At 64.4% G+C, this 19,710-nt stretch overlaps 9 protein-coding genes across 9 annotated transcripts in view; 5 read left to right on the forward strand and 4 right to left on the reverse strand.

The window, feature by feature from the left end:
- Positions 1–139, reverse strand: part of AMSG_06781 (membrane protein TMS1) — a gene marked incomplete at both ends in the record, with an annotated part of 1,674 nt that extends 1,535 nt beyond the window's left edge. Inside the window, one exon of the mRNA XM_013901393.1 lies at positions 60–139. Within this exon, the coding sequence (XP_013756847.1) occupies positions 60–139 (80 nt within the window). The remainder of the gene's footprint in view (positions 1–59) is intronic.
- Positions 140–348: 209 nt separating this feature from the next.
- AMSG_06782 (uncharacterized protein) lies at positions 349–1,157 on the forward strand (the record flags this gene model as incomplete). Its single annotated transcript, XM_013901394.1, has 2 exons — positions 349–1,035; positions 1,116–1,157. The coding sequence occupies 2 exons, from the start codon at positions 349–351 to the stop codon at positions 1,155–1,157; spliced, it is 729 nt and encodes a 242-aa protein (XP_013756848.1).
- A 24-nt stretch (positions 1,158–1,181) lies between these two features.
- On the reverse strand, positions 1,182–3,295 carry AMSG_06783 (Phospholipid:diacylglycerol acyltransferase; the record flags this gene model as incomplete). The annotated part of the gene is made up of 2 exons (XM_013901395.1): positions 1,182–2,258; positions 2,294–3,295. 2 exons carry the CDS (start codon positions 3,293–3,295, stop codon positions 1,182–1,184), a joined length of 2,079 nt encoding a protein of 692 aa, XP_013756849.1.
- Positions 3,296–3,665: 370 nt separating this feature from the next.
- On the reverse strand, positions 3,666–5,842 carry AMSG_06784 (uncharacterized protein; the record flags this gene model as incomplete). The annotated part of the gene is made up of 3 exons (XM_013901396.1): positions 4,311–5,842; positions 4,100–4,284; positions 3,666–4,031 (listed from the first exon to the last, which is right to left on the reverse strand). The coding sequence occupies exons 1-3, from the start codon at positions 5,611–5,613 to the stop codon at positions 3,666–3,668; spliced, it is 1,854 nt and encodes a 617-aa protein (XP_013756850.1). The 5' UTR covers positions 5,614–5,842.
- Positions 5,843–7,044: 1,202 nt separating this feature from the next.
- On the forward strand, positions 7,045–7,774 carry AMSG_06785 (uncharacterized protein; the record flags this gene model as incomplete). Its single annotated transcript, XM_013901397.1, has 3 exons — positions 7,045–7,072; positions 7,114–7,232; positions 7,261–7,774. The coding sequence occupies 3 exons, from the start codon at positions 7,045–7,047 to the stop codon at positions 7,759–7,761; spliced, it is 648 nt and encodes a 215-aa protein (XP_013756851.1). The 3' UTR covers positions 7,762–7,774.
- Positions 7,775–8,239: 465 nt separating this feature from the next.
- On the forward strand, positions 8,240–14,442 carry AMSG_06786 (CAMK protein kinase; the record flags this gene model as incomplete). The annotated part of the gene is made up of 2 exons (XM_013901398.1): positions 8,240–11,277; positions 11,697–14,442. The coding sequence occupies exons 1-2, from the start codon at positions 8,315–8,317 to the stop codon at positions 14,440–14,442; spliced, it is 5,709 nt and encodes a 1,902-aa protein (XP_013756852.1). The 5' UTR covers positions 8,240–8,314.
- A 98-nt stretch (positions 14,443–14,540) lies between these two features.
- Positions 14,541–15,515, forward strand: AMSG_06787 (thiamine pyrophosphate carrier 1; the record flags this gene model as incomplete). The annotated part of the gene is made up of 1 exon (XM_013901399.1): positions 14,541–15,515. The coding sequence occupies one exon, from the start codon at positions 14,541–14,543 to the stop codon at positions 15,513–15,515; it is 975 nt and encodes a 324-aa protein (XP_013756853.1).
- A 733-nt stretch (positions 15,516–16,248) lies between these two features.
- On the forward strand, positions 16,249–19,042 carry AMSG_06788 (GTPase activating protein Rap1-GAP; the record flags this gene model as incomplete). Its single annotated transcript, XM_013901400.1, has 2 exons — positions 16,249–16,305; positions 16,338–19,042. The coding sequence occupies 2 exons, from the start codon at positions 16,249–16,251 to the stop codon at positions 18,765–18,767; spliced, it is 2,487 nt and encodes an 828-aa protein (XP_013756854.1). The 3' UTR covers positions 18,768–19,042.
- Positions 18,789–19,704, reverse strand: AMSG_06789 (uncharacterized protein; the record flags this gene model as incomplete). The annotated part of the gene is made up of 3 exons (XM_013901401.1): positions 18,789–18,813; positions 18,852–19,305; positions 19,329–19,704. The coding sequence occupies 3 exons, from the start codon at positions 19,702–19,704 to the stop codon at positions 18,789–18,791; spliced, it is 855 nt and encodes a 284-aa protein (XP_013756855.1).
- Positions 19,705–19,710: the final 6 nt, after the last annotated feature.

Genomic DNA, 19,710 nt, shown 5'->3' on the forward strand with positions numbered 1-19,710 from the left:
CCCCCCCCCCCCCCCCTAAAAAAAAACCCCCAAAGCCTCCCCCGACCAAGGGGGCGTACCAGCGGGTGCCGAGGCCAAGGGCGCATGTGGAGGCTTCACACACGCCCTGAGCAGCACAGGTCGAGAGGAGGATTCCCATGGTGGTCAAGTGTGTGGTGGTGGTGGCGAGGAAGGGGACCGGCACGTGACGGCCAATGTTGGCCAACGAGAGAGGGCAACGATTAACGCCAACAACAACGCCAACAACAACGCCAACAACAACAACAACAATGATTATGGTTATGGTTATGACGATAAACGTCAACAAACAACAACAACGATTATCGTCAGTACCGCTCTCCTCCAACCATGGGGCAGGACACGTCCAAGGAGAGGCCACCCGGTCCACATACAGCAGACAAGGCCGCACCAGAGGTGGTGTACAAGCCACGGAAGATTGTTACGGTCCACGCAGCTGCCGTCGACGGACCGCGGGAGGGCACGCTCGAGAGCAGACGGGCAAAACGGGCTCAGGCAAGCAAGGCCATCCGGACTATGCTAGAGACTACGCCCATCCCGCCTGCCCTGCTCAAGTCTGCGATGAAGTCGCTCCTCCAGGACGTCTTTGTCTCACCCAACAAGGCTGCCGGTGAGACGCCGACCATCGATCCGCAAGCCATCATCCGCGCAGGCGCCTTTCTGCAGGACTACCAGCGCCGCATGTTCCACTCGGTCGTCCTGGAGCAGTCCAAGGTCTGCACCGCTATGCGCGGCCTCGAGCAGCTGTTTGCTCAGCGGACCGCTGCAGTCATTGCCGCTCAGGAGGCCGTCGCCTCTGCCGCCGTCTCGCTCAACTCACTCAACTCGCTCGCTACGTCGCTCGCAGACTTGCGAACCCGCCTCGGCGATGCCCTGCTCCAGACTCACGCCATGACTGCTGCCCTCTATGATCTAGAAGCCCTCGAGCCATCAGGCGTCATCGATGACTCGGATTCTGCTCTCCATCCCTTTGTGTGGCCCACCTACGATGGCCTGCCCCAGGCCGCCCTGCCGCGAGTCGAGGCCCAGCCCGCGGCTCCACCGCGCCTGCAGCTCCTCTCCGGCAGCAGCGACTCGTCCGACGGTGCCGATCCTAGCGTGCCGATTCTGATGCCGCCGCCTATCTTTACTCCGCCTAGCGGTACAAGCTCCACCTGAGCACCTCACCACTCGATGGCACTCGCCATCTCGCGAATTGGTGAGACAATCCGCTCGTCGAGCAACGGATGCGCGCCGGTCTCGGTATGCGCCGCAATCCGCAAAATGTCCTCGATGAGGCCCGAGTTGCCGAGCAGGTCAACGTGGTCGGCAGTGCCTGGCCCTCCGCGCGGGTCAAACGGCGCGTTGACGTGCTCGTACTCGCGCGTCACCACAGGCATCTTGCCGGGGTTGTACTCGTCGCGCCGCCACAGGTCCGCGCACATCAGCCCGAGCGAGATGAGCGGGACCGTGCCGTCGCCGAGCGAGTCCTGCACCCCATGAAGCAGGCCGCGCTCGCGCTCGGTCGCCTCGATGTCGATCTCCCGCCGCAGCACGTTTTCTCCCGATCCGCGCACCGCTGTCGCGTTGCTCCCACCCACTGCGTCGTCGTCGACCGGCTCGCCGCCCGCCTCGTGGTCGCGGTAGTGAAACGTCCGCTCCGCCGGCAGCCCCGTCCCGTACAAGCAGTAGATCTTGGTTGTCGGCGCGACCGGAAGCGGCGTCTCCAACACGTTGCTCCACACTCCGGGCTCCTCCGCCACCCGTGCCGCGTGCTCCTCCGGGCTCTCACCGGGCACCGGCCGGTGTTTGTCCCCCAGTGAAAACTGCGCCGTCACTCGCTCCCACCAGCCCGGCGCAAGCTCGCTGAACCAGCTCCCGAGGTCGTCGGCGTAGTACACTCGCTCCTCACCGCTCGATTGCTTGTACCGCAGCATCGGTGCGAGACTAAACGACGCCGGCGCCGTCACGTTGAACGCCGGGAATGTCGCGTTTGCTGCGAGATCGTCCGGTGCCCCAGCCTCGGCCGAGCCCCACACCCGCGACCCGCCCTTGGGCAGCATCACCGCCACCGAGAACCACGACCGGAACATCCGCATCCGTGCTGTCCGCGCAAACACCTTGTCTAGTAGCAATCCCTCGAACATGCCCATGTGGGCCGAGTTGCGCATCTCGCCCGACGCAAGCGATGCCACAGCCTTGGGCACGCCCAGCAGCGGCGCTGCAATCGGCACTACAGCCTCGATGTACGTGTCCACCCACTGCGGCCCGCGTTGCCGCCCCACGGCGCCTCCACCCACTTGAGAAAGTAGAACATGACGTTGCCGCCCAGCGAGTGGCCCATCACCACCGGCGCCACCCCGTCATTGAGCTCGTACGCCAGCTCGATTGTCGACTTGAGCTTGGAAAAGTACCCGTCGCGAGCCTGCATCTCGCTCAGCGACAATCGCCAGTCGTACGACGCCATGAACATCGAGTTCGAGTCGTAGCCCACCCGCGCGAGATTGGCAATGAGCTTGCCCCACACCCAAAAGCCTGGAAAGAGATAGTCGGCAGCCTCGAGCGACTCGGCCGCGCGGACTCGGACGCCTGACGGATCCTTGCCCTCGGCTGTGAGGCAGATATGGTCAAGCCAGCAGTGCTTGTCCGTCATAAACGACGCAAACATTGTCGTCGTTCCCCAGATTCGCGACCGGAAGTAAGACGCCGCGCACGGCCGGCCCTCCCACAGGTGCAGGCCGGTCGAGACAATGCCGGGGATGAAGATCAGCGGGTGGTGTGCCCGCACGCCCTCGGTCGCCAGACGCTGGCCCACTCCGTCAAAGTTGGTCGAGTTGACCACAGAGAGCGTGTTGCCCAGCGCGTCAAGAGCCTCCCGCAGTGGCCCGGCCACAGTCTCGGGCAAGTTGGCCAGCACCGCCGTCGAAGCCACCTGCGCCGTGCTCTGCTGCGACATCGAGCCCACAATCATCGCCAGCATCGCCACCGCCACTGCCACCACCGTCCACGACACACACCTAGTGAGGAAGCAAAACACCTGCGTACTTCGCCGCCGGCCGTGCTTTGTGCCTCGTCCACCATCGCCCTTCCTGCCAGCACCCTCAGGCGTGCTCGGCCCCGGTGCCGCCTCCAGCTCATCGCAGTTGGCTAGCCCGCTGTTGCCAAACTCTGCTTCCGTCTCGTCATCCACCACCAGCGCTGTCTCAGTCGCCACCGCGTGTCTGCCCTCGCCCGTCCTAGCCGCCCGGCGTGATGTCCGCCGCCCTCGCGCCCGGCTCGCGTCACTCGGTCGCCCCATTCTCATCCGTGCACGCTCTTCCTCGGTGTAGACGGCGAGAATGACCGCACGACCACCACGCCCATCACCGCCGCCGCCGCCGCCTTTGTCACTACCCCCATTGCCGTCTCCTCTTGTGCGCTCTCGTCGACGTTGGGACTGCGTCATGCGAGCCACACCAGCTGTGGTCCGAGTGTGGTGTGTGACACGGCGGCCGACCGACGACGACCTGTCACCTCCGCATCGCCACGTGGCTGGTCCTGCCGCATCCGATCGTTTCCAGCATCCAAGACCAAGCTCAGCCAATCCGACAGCTCCTTCATCAAGCTCAAGGGAGTCCAAACATCAGCGTCATGGCTGGCTGTGGTGTAATGGCTGCGTTTTGCTTTGTTTATTCGCTGCCCACAGTCGGTGGCGCAAGGTCGGCTCGGCTGGCTGACGGACTCGGCGTGCCTGCAGTGGGATCGGCCGACGCGGCGGCGTCCGCCACAGGATCGGAGACCGGCTCTACACCCGGGTCAGTCGATGGTGCACCGTGGGCGAGCGCCGCAGACGCGGTGACCGCGTTGAACGACCGCCGAAGCTTGCGGCGGCTAGAGCGGGAGAGACGGGTGCGGAGGCCGACGACCTCATCCTCGAGGGCGGCGACCCGGGATTGCGCGCTCGCTGCCTCCTCGGACCGCTCCGCGAGCTCCTGCCGAAGGACCTTGGTGTGCTTCTCGGCGTCCTTGAGCTCGGCCTCGAGATGGAACAAGATCTCGAGTTGGCGAGCTTGGCGAGTTTGGCGGTCTTGGCCTTCTCGGTCTCGAGCGCAGCCTTGAGCACGCTAATCTCGGCCAGCTGCTGGGTCACCATCACGTTTGCCGCATTCAACTCGACCCGCAGCATCTTGAGCTGGGCATGAGGCGAGGCCGAACGATCCTTACTGCTGGCCAGCGAACCTGTCGAACCGACAAACTCGGCGTCGTCGAGCGAGGTCGAGATCTCAAACGCGCGCACCTTTTGGCAAGCTCAGCCTCGGACTCGCGCGCCGCACGGAGCTCGGCCTCGAGCTCGATGATCTGCTCCGGTGCAGGCCCAGTCGTGAGCGAGGTGTTGAACGAGGAGTTGAGCGCGGCACCGGCGGCGATGCCAGTCGGCATCAGCGTGGCCGACCCCGTCTCAAACGGCGTGGCGTTGATCATGTTGGCGTCGAGCATGGTCTGAAGGACGTGGACCCGATCGCGCAGCTGCTTGTTGTGCAGCCGCGCATCCTGCAGTGATTGTTCGATGTCGCGGAGGACCTTGCCGCGCGACGACGCCTCCACCTTTTTGATCTTAGCCTCGGCGTTGGCGAGCGCTGCCCGGGTGACCTTAGCCGAGTCCATGTGCCGCGCCACAAGCAGGTGCGAGGCCTCGACCTCTTCGCGGAGAGCGCCGACCTCGGCCCGCAGCTCCGCCTCGCTCATGTCTTCCACCTTTGTCGCCTTGCGCACCCGGAGGTACGTGGCGTTGGCGTCGAGCTTGACCTTGAGCGCCTCGTTCTCGGTCTGCAGGCTGCTGATTTGCCGCTCAAGCTCGGCCATATCTGCCAGCGTGCTGACCGCCATCGAGACCGGCCGCGACGCCTTGCCCGACGCCGGCCGTCCTCCGCGCATCGGCACCGGCGAGTCCGCCGCGTCCGACCCGCTTGCCATGCTCTCAAACAACGGGTTCGACGGCATCCGTGGCACGCTGCCCGACTCGCTGGCGCCCGACGACTCGCCACCCACCCCCTCGTCGGCCAGCACCGCTGCCGCAGTCCCTCGCCGCGACTTGCGGTCCTTGCGCTTGGCCTTCATCTTGGCCACCAGCTTGGCCGAGCGCTCACGTTCGTCGTCAAGTGCAGACTCGAGGTCCTGCAGCTTGACCACCAGCCGCGACTCGGACGCCCGCAGCTCGCGGACCTCGACCTTCCGGCGCTGGAGCTTGTGCTGCAGCTTCTGGATATACACCGCATACTTGCCGATCTTACGCCGCGCTTCCTCGGGTACCCCGCCGCTTCCTGCATCGCCGTCAACACTCTCCAACAGCGAGCGGAGCATCTTGATCTCTGCTCGCAGCATCTCGTTGCGGGCCTCCATCGCACTCTCGCCGCTCCCGTCCGCGCTTCCGCAGACTCCGCTCGCCGCTCTGCTACCGGCAGCGTTGTCGTGCAAGACGGTCCGCCGCAGCGATTCCGAGTACTGTCTGTCCGACGGCGAGACCGAGTGGGCCAGAACCGAGTGGCGGGCCTCCAGCTCTGACCGCAGGCGATCCAACCTCCGCTGCAGCTCGTCCTGCTGCAGCTTCAAGCGGTTGTCCAGCGCCCGCGCCTTCATCCTCCACGCCGAGTCATCAAACTCAGCCTCCGAGTACAGCCCACCTGGTCCCGGCCCAGCCGCCAGCCTATCAACGTCACCGGGCCCTCCATCATCCGCCGCCCGAGTCAGCCCGCCGTTCCCGATTTTGGCCAAATCCGTTTCCACACTTTCGACTCTGTCCGAGGCAACGCCCGCCGAGCTGCCACCAGCAGTACCATGAATCCCACCATGGCTACCATTACTGCCGTTACCATTGTTGCTGGTCTCACTACCAACGTCGTCGTCGTCGTCGTCGCTGTTGTTGTTGCTGTTCCCCTCCGCCGCATCGGCAAAGTCCTCCAGCTCTTCCAACTTCAGCCGACCAGACTCTGCCTCATACCCACCACCACCACCACCACCACCACCACCATCACCATCACCACCACCACCACCACCGCCTACATACACAACATCACCCTCTTCAAACAGTGGCACAGTAGCCATGTCCTTCTCCTTGCTACTGTTACACACAGAGTGAGTGCAGTCTGTCGTCTACGCAACTCTCTCGCAGTGGTCAAACCGCCGCATCTGCTCAGCTAGAGGCCAACCTTGGTGATGATGATGGCAAGGGGCGTCAGTCAGTACCGTTGGGCCTCTCGCCCACAGAGTCAATAAGCTCCATCGACCGACGGCAATAAGCTCCATCGGCCGACGGCCAAGTCGATCGGTACTGTTGGAGGATGGACGGCTGTTTGACGTGGCGTGTGGGGATGGTTTTGGGTCATGGCCATCGTGGAGGGGTGGCTGCTGGCACGGACAGCACAGGCAGTTGCAGACAGCAGAAACAGCAGAAACAGCAGAAACAGCGTAAGTCAGAGGGGAACCCGATCGGCGACGTGTGCGTGATCAAAGGTGTACCGAGATCATTGGCCAGTGCAGGGGAGGGGATGTATGACAGACGCACCATCATGGCTGGTCGTGGTCATCATGGTCATCATCACCTCCACCCTCACCATCACCATCAACCATCACCACCACCACCACCACCATCACCCCCACCATCACCATCAACCATCATCCCCACCATCACCATCAACCATCACCCCCCTCCCCTCCCGCATCCCCTACCCTCCCTCACCCGACTCCTACCATGCCTACCAAGCGCGGACGCGTGTCCGGATACTCTGGGTATGTCCCTCCCTCCCCCCTCCCCCCTGCCCTCTCCAACTTTCCTCTATCCATCATGCCCATACCCGTCGTCCTCACCTCCCCTGTCAACCGTTTCTTCTGTCGTTGATTCTTCACGTCGTCCACCACCCTCTCTCCTGCCCCACCATACTCATTCCACACATCATCCGATCAACTCTCAACCACAGTCATATCCCAGGTCTTCAGGCTACTTTGGGCGTGGCTACTGGCGACTATGCATCGTGGCGGTTCACTCGTGATGTCTCGCCGAGAAAGAAGGGCATGACAACGGCTTCCACTTATGCTCGTCGTATGGCGGCTCGTGCTCATGCTCGCTTGCATGGCGTGGAGGCTCGCCAGTCTTGTACCCGTGCCCGTACCCGTTCAGCCTCTGCTACACGCTCGGCTTCCCGATCGTCGCCCCGCTCGGCGTCACGCTCGGCGCCCCGATCAGCATCCAGATCGTCGCCGTCATCGACGCCTCCGGCAAACAACGAGCTGGCGGCTGAGCCTGCGTCCGCAAGCAACAAGCCGCCATCGGCAGCGTCGACCCTGTCCGAGCTCAACCGCCGCCGGCCGACCACCGCCGTCTCGCCGGTCCATGCCTACAAAGACGATGCAGCACAGCCGCCTCGCCCGGCGTCGGTCGCCTCGTCGCGCCCGATGTCTGGGCGCGCCCAGCGCCGCAAGGCCATGGGCACTCTCTCCAACCGCAAGCTTGTCGAACGACTCAACGGCGGCCTCGCCCGAGGCCGCATCACCGGCTACGGCGGGCACACCATGGGCCTCATCAACGCCACAGGCGTCCAGACCGGACCGTACCTTGTCTCGCGCTTCGACACCGAGGAGGCCGAGCGCCACCAGCGTCTTCCGACACACGCCCGCCAGGACTCGCTCCTCACCGTCCCCGATGCCTTTCTCGCGGCAGTCGGCCCCGGCACCGTCTCATCGTCGTACGCCGGCCATCAGCCGGGCTTCCAGTTTGTCACCGGCCTGTAGCCATGCTCATGCCCATCCAACAACAACCAGCCCCCCCTCCCCCCTCCCCCCTCCCCATACTATGCTCATCCCCGATGACCTTCCCGATCCCTGTCGTGACTTGGAGCGGGACAAAACCGGAGACTGCTGCCGTTTTCGACTCTTTGGCGCGCCAATGCGGCGACGGGCAGTCTTCCCCGCCACAGCGGCAAGGTCAAGGCCGAGAGTCAGGGCCAGTGAACGGAACGGCTTACTGTGACTAACTAACTGATTCTAATGACTGACTAAATGACTAACAGCTAATGCGTATCGTCACTACAGTTTCTTCGTCAGCTCAAAGTCGAAAAGCATGGACATGGACCAAGTTCCTGACCTGCGGGTCTCCGCCCTCAAGTCGCTATGTGTGGCAGGTACAGCCATTGCCTCTACTGTTGCTATGGGTTCACTACAGTATCAAACCCATTCAGACTATCATGATCATGCTGATCATGCTGATCATGCTGATCATGCTGGCGAGTCTGCTGATAGTCATCGTCGCGACCAGAACCCGCTCACTCCCTCTCCGCTTCGTCTCATGCGGGACATGACAAGATCGGATGCAGAGATCGATGCCCTCATCTCTAGGGTAGAGTCCATCGTCTCCGCAGATGGCTTGACTTGGGTCGACTCGACTGAAATACCGCCTGCAGCAACTCCACAGTCTCCGCACTCTCCGGCAGCGACTCTGCTTTCCAAGCCTGCAAGCTCCGGCTCGGATCTGGTCGCTGCCGCCCTCGCCGCAGCTGCAGCAGAGGATGGCGACTCATCGTCGGGCTCGGACTTGCTTATGCTAGTCTCTGACGACGACGAAGTCGAGCCTGTGCCGCGGCTACCGCCTGCGGCTGCAGGTACACCTGATGATGACGACACCAAGTCTGAGGGCGAGGTTGTGCTCGACGAGCCTGTCTTCCTCTCCGAGGCGCAGCTGCTCGACGACGTGGCGCCGTTTCTCGATTCGCTCAACGCGGCGCTTCCCAGCCCGCTCACCGCCGAAGAGCTTTCTGCTGTTGTCGATGCCATGGCCGAGACCGGTATGACCCAAATTGTCCACATGCACAGCCTGACTTGGCCGGACGCGCTCGAGCTCGGCATGTCCAAGGCGCTCTTTGCAGCCGCCTTTACCGCTCTCTACCCGACCAAGACACCATCGTTTGCGCTGGTCACGCCGCCAGAGCCAGCACCTCGCCCCACGGCGACACTGCCGTCGCCGCGCGATCCAGCATGGAAGATCGAACTCTCGCAGGCCAAGATTGAGGCCTTTCGCCCGGTCGACCAGTTCTACGTCTCGTTCTTTGCCCGCTGGTTTGTCCTCTACTACAACATCTACCCGCACGCCACCAAGCGCGAGTTTGCGCTTGCCCAGCGCGAGCTGGTCGCGCCCTGGAAAGTCGCCTTTGATCCGCTCGGCCTCGGCGAGCACGCGCTCTCGCCGTTTTCTGTCGAGCCGAGTGCGCGCGCCGCGCCCGGGTCCGGTACCCCAGCGGTGCCTGGCGGCTCAACTCCGCCGGTCGGCCCCGGCCGCACTGCCGATGTGGCCGCGCTTGGCGCCGAGCTGCGGTCACTCCATCGCTCGGTTGTGGCTGCCCTCTCCACAGCATCCGGCACCGCACTCGATGACGCCCTCTACTTGCTACAGCTCCTCAACGCGCTGCCGGCCATGGCGGCGCTCTTCGCCGATCCGGCGCTCGCCACCAGCGAGGCGCTGCTGGCAAGGGTCTACGCCCCTGTCATCGACGGCTTCTTTGGCCCCCGCCATAACTTTACCGTCCGCCGCTCCGCCCCGGTTCCTTGGATGTCTGGTGAGCTTGTGCCCTCGCTTGTTATTGAGCTCGCGTCGACTCGGCTTCCGCTGCTGGTGGCCGAGACCGCGACACCGCCGCCGGCATCGGAACCGAGCGTCGACGACAGCAGTCTGTCGGAGGCTGTCGCCAAGCTCGGCGCCGAAATGACGATGGCGCTCACCTTTTTGCGCCGGACAGTGCCTGCGAGCGTCCTCGTCGACCTCTCGACCCGCTTTACCCTCTTTGGCCTCGTCATCGCAGGCCGCCGGGTTTACGTCTACTTTCTCGGCTACGACACGGCAGGCAACGACTACGTCTTGCAGCACTACGCGCGTGCCGGGCTCAACATGGCGATCCCGGCGGACGTGCTTGCCCTCGCCCGCCTCATGCGCCGGATCCACGACCTAGGCGTCGCTCTCGACGGCTGGATGGTCAGCTCTCCGCCGCCACTGGCGGGGCACGCGCCCGCCGCCCTCGCCGCCCCGTCGCTCCCTGCCCCTTCGCCGCGCAAAATGACCGGCCCGCCGCCGTCAGTCCTCGCGCCTCCTCGGTCATACCTGCAGCCACTGGTCCCGCCGCCGCAGCCGTCGCGGGCCGACGCTTCTCCCGCTGACGCCGAGGGCACCGTCAACGACTCGTCGAGCTACTTCTCCACCACATACTCGTCGGTCTCCGACTCAAGCTCAGGTGCGGTCAAGAGCCAGGCTGCTAAGTTTCCGCAGCCTGCCAATCTCGCCGAGCTCCGCCGGCTCGGTTACGCCATCACCCAGACCATTGCCAAGCACAAGGATACCGTGGTGTATTTGGCGGCGGTGGAGCGAGTCCCGCGCGCCGCCGCCCATCGCGCCACCATCGGCGACCTAGTCGCCATCAAGCTCGTCGATCGCGCCGCGTCGGTGCGGACCCAGCCGCGTGAAGTTCGCATTCTCCGCAACCTCGACGGCGCGCACCACACCCAGCAGTTTGTCGCCTGGCACGTCATCAAGGAGACCTCGTGCTTTGCCGTCGTCACCAAGTACTACAAGCCGGTCCGCGGTGGGCCGGCCTCCAAGCACGAGATCCGCCGCTACGTCCGCCAAGTCCTCGAAGCGCTCGCCTACTGCCACCAAAACGGCATCATCCACCGCGACATCAAGCCGGCAAACGTCATCTTTGAGGCCGAGTCACGGACCGCAGTCCTCATCGACTTTGACTGCTCCAAGCCGTTCAACTCGGCCGCCCCGCCCACTTCAGAGGTCGGCACCCCGGGCTACATGGCGCCCGAGATCCTCGACATCAAGCGCGGCAAGCGAAGCCGTGGCTACTCGTACGCCGTTGACATCTTCTCGCTCGGCATTGTCTTTGGAGGCCTGCTCTTCAAGGCGGAGCTCAAGCGCCGCCCGACTCGGAGCAAGCTCCTCGAGCTCATGGCCAACTCGCGCCGCCGTTCTTCCGGCCATCGCCTCCTCCGCAAGATGCTCGAGGTCGACGACTCGGTCCGCATCACCGCTCTCGACGCCCTCTCCGAGCCGTACTTTCTCAAGGCCACCTCATGGACTCTCCCACCCATCAAGACCTGGTCCAAAGACTACGTCGCGGCCCACGACGCCGACGCTCTCCGCGAGTTTGGCCTCCAGCCCAGGCCCCGTCGTACCTCTCGCAGCTCTCGCTCCAACCGCGTCTCCCAAGCCCCAGCATCAACTGCCACCGATCGCGATCCTGATCCTGCCAATCCTACGTCAGTGCCGTTGTCTGACCCGCCCGCGCCGCGGCCCCGCTTCCGCTCATAACACAAGCGCCCTTTGTGCCTGCGAACCCGATCGCGCCCGCGATCACCCCTCTCCCCCCCCCCCCCCCCTCCCCCATACCCATGCGCCGCCGCCGGGTGCTCAAGCCCTTCCCCACATCCAAAAAGGCCAAGCTCCTGTCTGGAGCCCCATCGCTCAAGAAGCCCTTTCGCCCACCCCGTCCTCTCGGTGGAACTGGGGCCCGCGACAATGCCGGTGGAGAGGGGGCCAGTTCTACGACCTTTTCTGGACCGCCGGCTGTGAGTGCGGCCGCCGGCACTCCTTCCGCCAGCGTTCCCACGACGACCTCGCCTGCAGCAGCACCTCGTGGTCGTGGAAGGCTCCGTGGGCGTGGGCTTAGCCGCAGCAGGGGCCTGGGCCGCGGCCGGGCCCCACTTCACCGCGGCTTCAAGCCGCCCACGGCCCGGGCTGGGGCGGCCGCGGGCAGGCCGGCCGCGACCGGCGGAAGCAAAGCCGATGAGTCGGTGAAGAAGCGGTACTACGCCGTAGTGTGGCGCAAGTACACCAGAAAGAAGCACAAGACGTGGGATGGCGACGGCGTGCTGGTCATGACCGGCTCGTCGGTCACCCTCCTCAACGACGAGGGCAAGCAAATCGCAAAGTCGCGGCTTCAGGGGCCCGGCGCGTCGATGGCGCTGACCGAGGGCGAGGAGCTGACCTTTTCGTCCAAGGAGGTCGAGGTCATGGGCACCATCGCCGAAGCCGACTTTCTCTCGGGCAAGGCCTTCCTTGGCGGCGCATCTGCCGGTCTCGCCCCGCCGCTCGCAGCCGTCCCGCGGTCCAAGGCAGGCCGAGCCCGCAAGCCTGTCACCGACGCCAACGCACCAGGCGCGCCCAGCTCGGACTTTGTGACGCCGTCAGGCTCACTTGGTGCGCGCGGACATGCCGCTGCACGATCGACTGCGCTCTACTCGCCAGATACGCCCGATGCGCTCGTGCTTCACCGCGATCCACACGGCGGGAGCCGCGCAGGCCTCTCGGTCGTCCTCGCGCCCAAGCTCACACGCATCCTCCGCCCGCATCAGAAGGAGGGCGTGGCGTTCATGTACAAGTGTGTAATGGGCCACGGTGGCTTTGCCGGCTCGGGCTGCATCCTCGCCGACGAGATGGGCCTCGGGAAGACCATCACTGCGCTCTCGCTTGTCCACACCCTCCTCAGCCAGTCGGAGGTCAAGGCTGCGCGATCGGCGGCAGAGAAGGCCATTGTCGTCACGCCGTCGTCGCTGGTTAAGGGCTGGGAGCTCGAGATCCGCAAATGGCTCGGTTTCACCCACCTCCCGCCCATCACCATCCACCACATGTCGAAGAAGGAGATCAAGGCTGCCGTCGCCGAGTTTGTGGCGGGCAAGGTCAAGAATCTGCTCATCATCTCGTACGAGCAGTTTCGAGTCCACGCCAAGGCCATTTGCAAGGCCAACGTCGGCTTGCTGGTGTGCGACGAGGGCCATCGCCTGAAGAACGCCGAGATCAAGACCGCCAAGGCGCTGCTCAAGCTCAACACCAAACGTCGCATCATCCTTACAGGCACCCCGGTCCAGAACGACCTCAAGGAGTTCTTCTCGGTCGTCGACTTTGTCAACCCGGGCATCCTCGGCGAGTACCCCACTTTCCGCCGCATCTTTGAAGAGCCGATCGCCAAAGCGCAGGAGCGCAACGCGTCGCCGGCAGTCGTCGCTCTAGGCAAGGCCCGCTCCGACGAGCTCGCCCGCATCACATCGCAGTTTATTCTTCGCCGGACGCAGTCCATGATGCGCAAGTACCTGCCACCCAAGGAGGAGCATGTGCTGTTCATCAAGATGAACCCGCTGCAGGAGGCCATCTACGAGGCCTTTGCCCGCGCAAAGCTCTCGGGCATGGCCTCGGCCAAGGACCTCTCGTTCTCGTGGGCGCTCGCGTGCATCACCACCCTCAAGAAGATCTGCAACCACCCCGCGCTGGTGCTCTCGCGCTCGACCGCCGCCATGGAGGCCGCCGCCGCTGCCGGTGAGAGCGACGACGACGACGCCGCGGAGGACCCCGACGACGGCCCACTCGTTCTCGACTCGCTTGAACTCCCGCGCGAGCTCCGCGAGGCTCTTGAGGACTACCCGTCGCTGACCTCGTCGACCGCCGCCATCGTCCCGGAGCTCTCGTCCAAGATGCAGGTCCTCCTCGGCCTCCTCGACCACCTCGCGGCGTCGACGACCGACAAGATTGTCATTGTCTCCAACTACACCCAGACCCTCACGCTCATTGCCGACATCCTCGAAGCCCGCGGCATGCTCTTCCTTCGGCTTGACGGCTCGGTGCCGGCTGCCAAGCGGCCGTCGCTCGTCACTCGCTTCAACGCCGCAGGCGATACCGAGCGCATTTTCCTGCTCTCGGCCAAGGCCGGCGGCGTCGGCCTCAACCTCATCGGCGCTAACAGGCTCGTCATGCTCGACCCGGACTGGAACCCGGCAACCGATCTCCAGGCCATGGGCCGCGTTTGGCGCGACGGCCAGACCAAGCGGGTCATCCTCTATCGCTTCCTCACCACCGGCACCATCGAGGAGAAGATCTGGCAGCGCCAGATCATGAAACAGGGCCTCTCCGATGTCATCGTCGACGACAATGCCGCCAAGACTGGCTCGTTCACCAACTCGGAGCTCCGCAACTTGTTCAAGTACAACGCCAACACCCTCGCTGACACCCACGACCTCATCGGCTGCCTCTGCTCCTCGGACGGTACGCCCATCAACGGCATCGCCCTCACACAGGCCGCCGTCGATGCCTCGGCCGCCGCTGTCGCCGCTGTCACTGAGGACTCGCTCCTCGACTCGGCCCTCGACGCGCTCGACGACGCCGATCTCACCCCAGCAACGCCCGTCGCCCTCACCCCGCCCGCCGCCGACGCTGCCGCTGCCGCTGCCGCTGTCACCGCTTCCGCAGACCAAGAATCCGAAGTCGAGGTGTGGAACCATGTGGAGTGGCCTTCGGCCGTCGGCGATCTCAACGTCGGCACCCTCACCTCGTCCATCTCGCTCACCCCCAACGAGCCGTCGTCCGGTCCACGGCCGCTCGTCTCGTTTGCCTTTACCTCGCAGCTCGAGTCGCAGCGCGGCAAGAGCAACTGACGACGCAACTCCGCGGAGCCACCCGTCTCGACTTGCACCCAGCCCCAGCCAAGCACCGCACGGTAAAGGAGCGAGCCGGCGAAGCGGCAGAAGGAGGCATGGCCGAGGCGAGCAAAGGGTGCGGCGGAGGGAGGGACAAGGTCGCGAGCCGGCGGTCGACTCGGTTTGCGGGCGCTGAGCTCGCTGCTGGCGTCGCGTCGGGTGTCGCGTCGCGGCTGGTTGTCGCTCCGCTCGACGTGCTCAAGCTGCGACTGCAGGTGCAGACTCGGGTAGCTTCCGAAGCTCGCGGCAAGCATGTGTACTCATCGATGCGACACGCGGTGGTCCAGATCGTCAAGACCGAAGGATTGGTCGGGCTCTGGCGCGGCAATGTGGCCGGCAATCTGATGTACATGGGCTACGCGCCCATCAACTTCTTTGTCTACCACCAGATCCGGGTTGCGGCCTCGGACAACGACGCCGACCCGTCGCAGCCGCTGCCGTGGATGTCATCGCTTGCTGCCGGCGCCCTGTCTGCGTCGGTGGCCACGCTCGCCACCTATCCGCTGGATCTGATGCGGACCCTGTTTGCCACCCAGGGCGAGCCCAAGGTCTACCACACCCTGCTCGAGTCGACGAGGATCAGAATCTCCACCGATGGTCTGCTTGGCCTCTACCGCGGCCTCGGTATCACTCTTGTCCAGACGGTGCCGTACGTGGCAATCCAGCTGACTCTCTACGAGGAGGTCAAGGCCCGCGCCTTTGCCCACGACAACTTCCGCATGCCGATGTGGGCGTCTGCTGCTGTGGGTGCCTCATCCGGTGCACTCGCCAAGTTTGCCGTCTATCCGCTTGACCTCGTCCGCCGACGCATGCAGGTTCAGGGCCTGGAACGATCGGCCGAGTACGGAGGGCGACTTCCTTCGTACACATCGTCATGGCAGTGCCTCCGCGCCACACTCCACCTCTCAGGCGTCCGCGGTCTGTACCAGGGCCTACTCCCAGCCATGTTGAAGGTCATCCCGGCCTCTATTGTCACCTTTGTTGCGTACGAGGAGTCGATCAAGCTCTTCCGGCGGCTCGATCGGGCGTGACCCCCACGTGCTAAACTGTCCTCTCATACCCGTGCCCGACATCGACGGCCGATGGCGAGGGTCTTGACGACGGCCTCGACCCATCCGAGAGCAGCGAAAGCGCTAGGCGATACAGTCGTTGTGTAGTTAGAAGAACAACATGGACGGCTAGGTAGTCTTGGATTGGTACCTACTCCTCCGCTCGCCCGTCTGCCCGCCCACCCCGCCTGCCACCCGCCGGCCACCCGCCGGCCACCCGCCGGCCACCCGCCTGCCACCCGCCTGCCACCCGCCGGCCACTCCTCACGCCCTTCGCATGTCAGTCCTCCCTCCACCCTACCACCACCACCACCTCCCCCTCCCCCTCCACCTCACTCCACCTCACTCCACCTCACTCCACCTCACTCCACCCACTACCAGGGTTGGTCCCCCCCCCCCCTCCTCCTCCTCCTCTTGTATTCCACCATGGCACTGCTGTGTCCACGGTGCCCATGTGCGGTGTTTGAGGCCAACGTGTTTGTGCCTTCAAAGTGCCGCAATTGTGGCCACTCACACTCACACTCGGATGCCTCATCTCGGTCACCGCCGCTAACCACTGCTGCTCATCCTCCTTCATCACCATTGTCACCATTATCAGCAAGAAATGGTCGACATGATCTTCCTCTCAACAACTCGCAAGCTCTGCCATCGTCAACTGATGCTGACGCCCGTCGTGATGGTGGTGCCCGTCGTGATGGTGGTGATGGTGGTGATGATGGTGCTCGTGCTCATCCTCGTCAAGGTGATGGTGATTGCAGTGGATTGCATCCTGGTACGCTGGTACTCCCGGGCAAACTCGGCCAGGACTCAACCCGCCCACCGCCGACCCCAAACACGCCGCCTCCTTCAAGGACCATCTCAAAGCTCCGGGATCGGACGACTCCGACGTATTACCGATCATCGGCCTCGCTGTACAATGCTCCGGCTGCACCTCTTGCTCGCGACTCGATGTATCAGGGTATGCCTCTCAAGGATCAGGAGCGCGATGCTCGCAACAGAGCTCTCACCAATGCGGTTGTGTCTGCAAGGGCAGAGGCCGCATCCGGCAAGACGGCTGCCGCCCGCCACGAGGGCTGGTCGGAGGCGGCTCTGCATGCCGCCATTGACGAGCGCCTCGCTGCGGCCATGGCCACCACTCAGGCTGTGCTCGAGGACCGCCTCGACGCCATCGTGGCCAAGCGCGTCGCCACCGCGGTCGAGTCCCGCCTCGCGGAGTTGGAGAGCCGCGTCCTCGCCCAGGTCAACGATCGGATCGCCGACGCTGTGGCTGCCAGTACCTCTGCGCTCGAGGCTCGCATCTACGCGCTCGAGTCTACGTTGCCACAGCCTCGGCAAGCCCTCCTCGAGCCGCCGGCGCCAAGCCCGCGGTCACGGCGGACGTCAACAGCGTCGAGCGTGACGAGCGCAACGAGCGCAACGAGCGACTCATCTTTGGAATCTGGAACGCCGCTTGATGACGCCCGCCTCGCCGAGGCATCTGATGCTATCGAGGCCCGGGTCCTGGACGCTGTTTCCGAGCAGCTGAGCAGCTGCGACGTTGTCCGCCTGCAGTTCCGTGTCGAGGCGCTCGAGGCCCGAGTCCTGGACCTGCTGCACGAGCACAAGGCTGCGCTGGCGCCGGTCATGGCCGAGATGTTGCGGAACCAGAAGTTTGTGTCAGACGGAGATTTGTCGGGAATTGTGGTGACACCCGACGACATCGACGACGACGAGCCCGAGGTTGATCCGTCGCTGGTGAGGCGGTCGGATGCGCTCCGCATCCCGAGCATGCAGCGGCTCAACAGCCGCCGGCGGTCGTCGTCGCTCTCATCAATGTATTTGAACAAGCTCAAGCGCCGACTCACCGCCCCAACCGCCAAGCCGTCATCGTCGCCGCGCCCGCCGCCGCCTTCGACGCCGCCACCACCGCGGGTCATCACACCGCAGACCCCGCCACCCGAGCTAGTCATCCACGACGACTCCAGCTCTAGCGACGGTTCCAGGAGCAGTGTAAGCAGCGGGCGCGACCGCGAGCCGGCGTCGGCGTCGGCGCAGTTGCTGGACACCCCGTCATCTGCGCGCACTCGTGCTTCGTCGGTCTCGGACGTCTCGCAGTCGCTGGTTCCGGGCGTCGACGTAGCAGCGTCGGACGGCAAGTGGGTGGCGGTCCGTCCCGTCCCGCGGCTCGATGTCGAGACTGTCGACCTCGGCGTGGCGTGGGACGAGTGTGACCTCGACTGGTACACCAAATACTTTAGCGGCAAGCCGACCGTCGAGTTTGTGGGCGAACACCCCAGCGAGGGTGTGGTCTCCGTCTCGATTGTCTCGTCGTTTGACGAGCACTCGGGCGAGCCCGAGTACAAGGCGGTTGTCCGCAAGAGCTCGGGCTTCTCCACGGCCACGCTTCCCAAAACCGCAGTCAAGATCTCGCGATTCAAGTCCAAACCCAAGGCGTCGAGCTTGCTCAAGGCTTTTGTGCCTGAGCTTGTCCGCGAGGCGCCGATGGTGTCGGTCAAGCCCAAGCTCGTTCAGCCGGAGCTGGTGTACATCGAGGAGCAGCTGCGGACAACAACGTACAAGTTTGGCGTTCTCCTCTGCAAGGAGGGCCAGTCCGACGAGGCCGACATGCTGACCAACGCAGGCGGTTCGGCCGACTTTGAGGAGTTCCTGGCCATGATGGGCGAGACCATTCCACTCGTGGGCCACACTGGGTACACCGGCGGGCTCGATACCCGACGCGGCGGAACCGGGAGCCACTCGATCTACACCCGGTGGAAGCAGTTTGAGATCATGTTCCACGTCTCGACCATGCTCCCGCTCGATGACTCGGACAGTCAGCAGCTGCAGCGCAAGCGCCACATCGGCAACGACGTCGTCCTCATTGTGTTTCTGGACGGCGAGCGCGACGACTTGGTCTACCCGGCCCACGCCATGGCGTCGCACTTTACCCACCTCATCATTGCCGTCCAGAAGCACCAGGAAGCCTCGCGCATTGTCGGCGAGACCACATACCAGATATCGGTCGCCTCGCATGCTCACGTCCCGCCCGAGTTTGAGTCGCGGCTCCCGGATCCTCCGCTCTTCCCACACTCGCCGCTCACGCGCGACTTTATCCTCTCGTACTGCGTCAACGGCGAGCGCGCCGCGCTCCTCTCGCAGGGCTTCAAGCCGGCCATGGACCGGACCCGCAAGGCCTACCTTGAAGCGCTCAAGGCGTACGCCGAAGGCAACGGCCACTCGCTCGTGGTTCACTGATCCACCAATCCGCCCGCAAGATCAAGGATGTCGTCGTAGAGCGTCGCTGCCGACGCGTACGACGGAAAGAAGTTGATGTCCAACGCGTACAGCTGCCCAGAGTTAGTCTCGGTCACAAGGTCGACGCCGTAGAGGTCGAGCCCCAGAGCGGTCGAGAACGCGTCGACCAGCTGCGGCGCAACGGCAGCGACCGCTGCCGCGCCATCCAGGTCGACTGCATCCTGCGGCGCCAGTGGCGGCGGCAGCTCTTTGGCGGTAAATGCAAGAGCGAGGTCGGCGTTGGGTACTGTCGTGTCGTCGGCAAGGCTGCGGAGTGAGGGCTTACAGACCTGATCGACGCGCTTGCCCGAGACATAGAGCTTGTGCACCACACCGGGGTGGTCGATGTGGGACTGGAGGATGACATGTGGCGCGCACGAGTCGCAGAGGGTAGCCACCAGCACCCCGTCGCTGTCAGTGACGGGATGTGGCGCCGGCGCGGCGCAGACGGCGGCGCAGTACGAGGCGACGAAGCGGACGAGGCATGGCGCGAGCAGCTCTGGCGACGGCACAAAAAGGAACGATGCGAAATCTTGGACGCCGATGCCGCACGGGCCTTGACAATGATCGGCCAGCTGAGTCCGGCCGTGTCGATTACATCGTCATCACCCTCAAGCAGCGCGCGGAGTCGTACCGCGTCGAGAACCAGCGGCACGGACGGCGGGACTGCCACGCCGAGCGGAGCCAGTGCAGATTGAAAGAGGTCCAGTGTGAGGAGGCGATCAACTACGGCGACCAGCGGGTGCAGTGGCTGCAAAAGCCAGACGCGAGCTCTGGGGCCGAGATCTTCCACCGCACGCATGGCCTCCAGCACGAGCGCGTCCTGAGCGGTGCACGCGCACCGAGCCTGTCTCGGCGTCTCGAGGCCAAATGTGACACCAGTAAAGACATCGGTCATCTTGTG

This window comes from Thecamonas trahens (genome assembly GCF_000142905.1).
Source record: "Thecamonas trahens ATCC 50062 unplaced genomic scaffold supercont1.29, whole genome shotgun sequence".
Classification (NCBI taxonomy): domain Eukaryota; order Apusomonadida; family Apusomonadidae; genus Thecamonas; species Thecamonas trahens.